This window comes from Corylus avellana, chromosome ca6 (assembly GCF_901000735.1).
Source record: "Corylus avellana chromosome ca6, CavTom2PMs-1.0".
In the NCBI taxonomy this organism is placed as follows: Eukaryota; Viridiplantae; Streptophyta; class Magnoliopsida; order Fagales; family Betulaceae; genus Corylus; species Corylus avellana.
The window spans coordinates 26,912,556-26,919,631 of record NC_081546.1 but is presented as its reverse complement, the minus strand read 5'-3'; the positions used below and the strand labels follow the sequence as shown (position 1 = coordinate 26,919,631).

The 7,076-nt window shown below is 37.5% G+C and overlaps 2 protein-coding genes across 2 annotated transcripts; both read left to right on the top strand.

Annotated features, from left to right (window-relative positions):
- The first annotated feature begins 67 nt into the window (after window positions 1–67).
- LOC132185969 (disease resistance protein Roq1-like) lies at window positions 68–6,178 on the top strand. The gene is made up of 7 exons (XM_059599794.1): window positions 68–1,108; window positions 2,052–2,327; window positions 2,427–3,350; window positions 3,433–4,323; window positions 4,406–5,342; window positions 5,576–5,867; window positions 6,105–6,178. The coding sequence occupies exons 1-5, from the start codon at window positions 119–121 to the stop codon at window positions 4,415–4,417; spliced, it is 3,093 nt and encodes a 1,030-aa protein (XP_059455777.1). The 5' UTR covers window positions 68–118; the 3' UTR covers window positions 4,418–5,342; window positions 5,576–5,867; window positions 6,105–6,178.
- Window positions 6,077–7,076, top strand: LOC132185970 (uncharacterized). Its single transcript, XM_059599795.1, has 3 exons — window positions 6,077–6,367; window positions 6,493–6,754; window positions 6,851–7,076. The coding sequence occupies exons 2-3, from the start codon at window positions 6,540–6,542 to the stop codon at window positions 6,981–6,983; spliced, it is 348 nt and encodes a 115-aa protein (XP_059455778.1). The 5' UTR covers window positions 6,077–6,367; window positions 6,493–6,539; the 3' UTR covers window positions 6,984–7,076.

Here is a 7,076-nt window from a genome sequence, read left to right as displayed (position 1 = left end):
TTTTTGTATTGATAGGAATGAATCTAAATTGGTTGATGCAATTGTTACAGTCATCTCAAGACGACTAGGTTCTCTATATTCCATTGCCAAGCATCAAGTTGGACTAGAGTCTCGTCTAATGGACTTTAATTTGCATTTAAATCTTGAGATGAATGACACGCGCATGATAGGAATATTTGGAATCGGTGGAATTGGTAAGACCACTCTTGCCAAAGCGGTTTATAACTCGATTGCTTATCAGTTTCAAGGTAGCTGTTTTCTTTCCAACATTAGGGAACTTTCAAGTCAACCGAATGGTCTGGTCATATTGCAAATGCATCTTCTTTATGATACCCTAAAAGATTCAAGTTTAATGGTTGGAAGTGTTGACCAAGGGATCAATTTGATAAAGCAAAGACTTTCCTCTAAAAGGGTTCTTTTAGTTCTTGATGATGTGGATCAATTGTTTCAGTTAGAATCATTAGCTAGAGAATGCGATTGGTTTGGTTTAGGAAGTAGAATCATCATAACAACAAGAGATAGAAGTTTACTAACTCAACATGGAGTTGATAGAAACTACCGGATGGGAGAATTGGATCGCCATGAAGCTCATCAACTCTTTAGTTTGCATGCTTTCAAAAAAGAAAAACCTAATGAAGATTATGTGGATGTTATAGAACAAGCAATAAGTTATGCTGGGGGCATACCTTTAGCGTTAGAAGTTCTAGGATCGCTTCTACGTGGTAAATGTGTAGCTCAATGGAGAAGTCTATTGGAGAAACTCAAAAGAATTCCTACGGACCATATTCACAATGTATTGAGAACAAGTTTTGATGGGTTGGATAAGACAGAAAAAGATATTTTCCTTGACATTGCATGTTTCTTCAAAGGGGAGCGTGTGGAATATGTCATCAAAATACTAGACGGGTGTGGTTTCTTCCCAAACACTGGCATCAACGTGCTTATAGAAAAGTCTCTCATAACTATTGATGAGCGTAACACATTGATGATGCATGACTTATTACAACAAATGGGTAGAGAAATTGTTCGACAAGAATCACAAGAACCTAGCAAACGCAGTAGGCTTTGGTTTGGTGAAGATGTTCGATATATATTAGAAGAAGAAATGGTAAGAGCAAAAAATAATAATAATAATTTTATATATATGTTTGTTTCCTTCAGTAAATCTTTTTCGAAAAGTATTGACTTTTTTTTTTAAAAAAAAAAAACAAAAAAAAAAACAAAAACAAAAAAATAAGTGAAGAAATGCATGCATACATACATATGCTTGTTTGTATCTCCAATCCAAAATCAATGTTTTGGTTGTATACAAAATTCTTTTAGGGGTAATTACCTTTTGCCTCCATGAACTACAATGCTTTAGCACTTTCTCTACATGAATTACCAATTATGACACCTGACCCCATCAAACTACCATCTTATGACAAAAAGCCCCCTTTCCGACAATCAAAGGGATTAAAATTGACGGTCAACAGTCATATGCAAGTCATGTGTCATTTTAAATTTTTTTCTTCAACTTTTGCCCTCAGTTCAGACCAAGAAAATGATGCTTATATCCTCCTAAACCCAAATTCAACACATGAAAACAATTTAAAATGAGGGCAAAAGTGGAAGAAATTTTTTTTTGACTTGAGATGGTGTTTTGGCGACCAAATGGGTATTAGGGTTTGACTTGAGATGGCATTTGATTTTTCGCTTGAGGGTATTTTGCAACAGGGACGGGGGCATTTTGGGAAAAAAAAAAAAAAAAAAGATCACGTGCGTCGCACGTGATCATTGTAAGCGGCTTTGATTGACGAAATGGCTGAATTGAAAAAAAATTGGAACTTTGTGGGGGTGGATTGCAAAAATTAAAACTTTGGGGTTCGAATTGAAAATCGCTGCCAACTGTGGGGGGTAAAATGTAATTTTCCCTACTTTTTATCAAATTCGTACTTTTTATCAAATGCTAAGTGTTATAAAAAGAATTATAATTCTATCAAGTGCTAATTACAATATTGAGATTTTTTTTGATTTGATGTTGTTGAAACACTTATGCATTGTCTTATTAGGGAGGAAGTAAAGTTGAAGGCATATTGGTAGATTTGGCTGAAAATGACTTGGAGATATGCTTGAAATCTAAAGCTTTTGAGAAGATGAAGAGCCTTAGATTATTTATAAATCGTAATGCACATTTTTCTGGACAACCTAATTCTCTCCCTAATGAGTTAAGACTGATTGACTGGCCTGGGTATCCTTCACAATCTTTACCACCCAATTTTCGAGGAAGGAAAGTCGTCGTTTTTGAGATGCGGAATAGCCTCTTCAAGAAAATAGATGAATTCAAGGTACAACTTTTTTATTTTTAATATTTCTTCTTATAAATTAATAAAATTATGTTTTAAACTTCTGTCAAGGTGATTTATTCCCTATTTTTTTCTTTACAGAATTTCAACAAAATAAGGATTATGGAGTTCTCTGATTGCAAATTCTTGACAAAAATTCCTGATCTTTCAAACAGCTTAGATTTACAGGAATTGATCATTGATAAGTGTACAAATTTGGTGGAGGTTCATCATTCTGTTGGGTTCCTTGATAATCTTGTTTCTTTAACAATTTCACGATGCTCTAAACTTGAGACTTTGCCAAGAATTCTCAAGCTAAGATCTTTAACAGCTCTTGTCCTTGAAGGTTGCTCAATGCTTCAGAACTTTCCGGAAATTGGGTGTAAAATGGAATGTTTAAGATCCATTGACTTACGGTACACTGCTGTAAAAGAACTGCATCCCTCCATAAAATACCTTGTTGGGCTTGAAGATTTAAATTTAGAAGGCTGCAAAAATCTTATGAATCTCCCAAGTAGCATTCATCTATTGCAACATCTAAAGAATCTTTCCCTCAAGGACTGTTCAAAACTCTCTAGGTTTCCATTCCAGCCTCCAATGAATTTAAGCATTTCTAATGATGGTGATTCCTCAATTGCATCTCTAGCACTGCAATCATTAAATCTTGGAAACTGTATCTTGTCAAAATCATATTTCTTTAGAAGTCTTAATTGTTTTTCCACATTGGAAGAGCTTGATCTATCTGGGTGTGATTTTGTTAGCACTACATGCATCAAAAGACTTGTTGGATTGAGGCGCCTTATATTGGTGGATTGCAAGAAACTTGAAGAAATTCTTGTACTTCCGCCATATATAGAAGAGGTTAATGCAGGGGGTTGCATCTCATTGGAAAGATTTTCGGAAGTATCAAAACGATTTGAATTCAATACATGTGACTTGCCGAGGCTTGTATGGGCTGACTTGTCCAGATGCCATAAACTGCTCGGGAATATGGAAAATGAAGTGGAAAAGTTTTTATCCATTAAGGTATTTGTCTTTCTCTGACATAGGTATTTATTTGTGCTTTTGTAGTTTGTATTGCTGAAAGTTTATAATATCCGTGCAACAGGGGAATCTTGAAGACTATATATGCAGCATTATATTTCCGGAAAATAAGATTCCAAACTGGTTCAGCCATCAAATACAAACTTCAAACAGTGATATATGTGAAATAGATATTACTGAGGCTTTGTGTTTGGATGAGGAGATCACAGGAATGATTCTCGGTGCTGTTATTGGAATAACTGATGAACCTCAAATACCCCTTCCTATTCTTTGTGAGGTTGACATCATCAATGGATTGTCAAGGCATTTTGAAGTCAAAAAATTTTATTTGTCAGGCTCAGATCATTTATGGCTCCAGTACCACATTCCAAAACTTAATGAGCTAAAGGGGGACAATGTGCGAGTTAAGTTCCAAATTTGGTACTCCACAGCTTTGGCGTTCTTCAAAAGTTGTGGAGTCCATCTAGTACACAGGTACGAAGAGAAAACGGTAGATCAAATGCTGAATCCTCAGGTTCAAGGTGGGCCCCTTGAGGATGTTGATGTCCATTTGGATGTACCCGATGAAGCTTGGAGGGCCCGGGCTGGAATCCGCCTGGCTTCTTCAGCTCTTGGTGCATCGGAGGTTGAACCGTTTACGATTCTGTCAGACGAGGAAGGTGGAGACAACAGGCCTCTGGTGAGAAGGCGTGTCTCCTCGCTAGGAGCTGCCCGGAGGGCACCTGCCGAGACCTCACAAGCAGGCCCATCGGTGCAGGATTTTGAAGTAGGGGGGTCTTCATTATTTGATCTGAGGCAGACGCTGGCGGCAACCCAAGATCGGCTGGACACAGCCCTTGCAGAGGTAGAGTCCATTCAGGGGCGATTAAAACACTCTGAAGCAGTTCTGGAGTCTGAGAAGTCCAATGCCTTCTGTCTTGGCACGGAGAGTCTGGAGAAGTTTTTATTGGTTGAGGTATATCTCTCTCTTACATGGTTATTTGTGTGCCTTGATTTGTAGTTGGTATTGCTAAAAGTTTATAATGTCCGTGTAACAGGAAAATCTTTAGAATTATATACGAAGCATTATATTTTCAGAAAGTAAGATTTCAAACTGGTTCAGTTGTACAAAACAAACTTCAGACAGTGATATATGCATCATAGATATTACTGAGGCTTCGCATTTACATGGAGAAATCACAGGAATGGCTCTCTGTGCTATTATTGGGTTAAAAGAAGACCCTCAAATTCCGGTTACTATTAGTTGTACGGTTCAGATCATCAATGGATATTCAAGCCATTTTGATTCCAAAGAAATTCATTTGTCAGGCTCAGATCATTTATGGCTCCTACACCACATTCCAAAATTTGATGACCTGAAGGGGGACAATGTGCGAGTTAAGTTCCAAATTTGGCAATCCACAGGTTCGGCGTTCTTCAAAAGTTGCAGAGTCGATATGGTATATGAAGAGAAAGCGATAGATCAAATGTTGAATCCTCAGGTTCGAGGTGTGCTCCTTGAGGATGTTGATGTCCATTTGGAGGAAGCCGATGAAGCTATTGAAAATTCAGCAAATTTTGTGGATGATATTCAACTTACCAAGAGACGTCGTGAGGTCCACAACTATGATGATCGTTGCCCACGTCAAAAGAGGCACTGTGGAGCCTTTGGCATCGGAGTATCAGGGACAGACAATATCCAAGAGCATCAGTCAACTTCACTCAATCCTCGAATCTCAAAGGGAAAAATCTTGACAAAAGACAAAGTTCGGGTAAAGGCTCCTCGATTTCGCTCGAGCTTTCATGGCTGTCTTGGGGTTGGGGTTGGGATAGGTCTCAGGTTCAAAATTTTCCGACGAAGAAGAAGAGCAGAACGAAAAGGTATTAAGTCCAAGATATGCGGAATCCTCTAGTGGAGTTCATGGGGGTTAGAAAATATGTTTGCTTGATGACAATCTACTCCTAGGATCTGATGCTGAAAAAGCTAGAGCCAAGGTTAGTTGGTCTCTGCTCTGTGCTCCAAAGAGGGAGGGCTTTTTCGTTAGGATTTAAATCTGAATTTGGAAGGGCTGGTATTGAAAGATGGTAACTCTAAATTAATACTTTTTAAAGTTTAAGGGTATAATTACGAAAGTAATGAAAAATTGGGAGGTGATAATTAAAGTTTTCTCTTCTTTTTATCAGACTCTTTCAGGGTTTTGGCTCTTGCTAATAATTTTTTCTTGCAGGGGGTTCGCCTAGAAGCTCTGGGTTTGCAATTTACCAAATGGACGACTTTGTTGGATATTGCAAGTCCTCCTTGAGACCATATTGTACTTACTGGGTGTGGGTGATGTGGATACACTTCCACTGCTGTATCATGTTACCCTGCTGGCTGGTATTGTGTGGAGTTCATTCTAGGTTGTTAAATTGTGGGAATCCTTCTGTAGATAGGAGTGTTCTTGGTAAAGATAATGAAGTCAGATCCCATTACTGTTTTGGCTGGGAAATGTTGGTGTTTGAAGTTATGCTTTGAGAATTGTAAGGATGAGGAATTCTTTAGATTTTCTAAGATAATACCACAGTAAAATCCTTATAATTGAGTGAGTAATTAAATAGTTATTATTCTATTACCTTAATATTTATCACTTGAAAGATCCTCAATTTCTTTTTCTTTTTTTCAAGTTGGTGTTATCTCATTGTAAATCTATTTAAAGATTATTCTAGTGTTAAAAAAATTATGTTGAGAAGTTTATTTTCTAAACTATTGGTTTGAAGGAAGTTTGGTTACAGAATTGACATTCAGGTTCGTGACAACTTGCAATCGGAGCTAATAATGGCTTCATCATCTACCAATTCCGAACAGAGGCTTGAACATTTGGAGGCAAAGTTGTATTCTGCAGTGGGTGACATAAAGAAGTTATTTGCAGCCATGAACTCTCCATTTGATTAGCTGATGGAGCTGGGGAGGAAAAGAAGCCTGTGAAGCAAGTCAAGCCCAAGCCTGCAGGACCAAAAAAACAAAGAGCTCACAGTCACAGGTATTGGAATTTTCATAGTAGAAACGCATATATGAAATGATTTTTTCATTTTTCTCTTAATAGTAAATATAACATTAACAATATCAAAATTACAATTTTGCCCTTGTTGGATGAATGACTTTTAGATTTGAGATTGGTCAAAAGAGAAACGAGCCCAAACAGAGGATAGGAAATGCTGGTCACAAGAAAGAGCTTTATCTTCAACAGCCTTGCTTATCCGTTTGTGAGGAGAAATGGCAGAAAATTTGAAATCTCAATGGCTAAGAAGAAAGATTTGTCTGATAATTCCAGAGCCCAGCAAGAAACCATTTTCCCACTGAAAATCTCCACCCCAATTCTTGCTCGCTCTGTTGTGGCCGTGCTGGGGCTGGGATTCATCGATGCTGGGTATGCTTTTTCGTCTGTTTTCTTTGATATGTTTTTTCATCAGAAAGTTAGAAACTTGAATCTGTCTTACTCATGAAGAAAGATTTCAATGTTCAGGTACAGTGGAGACTGGTCAAGGATTGGAGTGATATCAAAGGAGACTGAGGACTTGCTAAAGCTTGCAGCTTTTGCAGTTGTTCCTCTGTGTATCTTTCTCATTTTTTCTTTCACCAGGGAACCAGAAGCCTGACTTTTTTTTTTTTTTTTTTTTTCATTTTATTGAGATTTGTGTGATTTTGAATGGGAAATTGAAATGATTTCGTGGTTGTTAATTTTTTCTTTA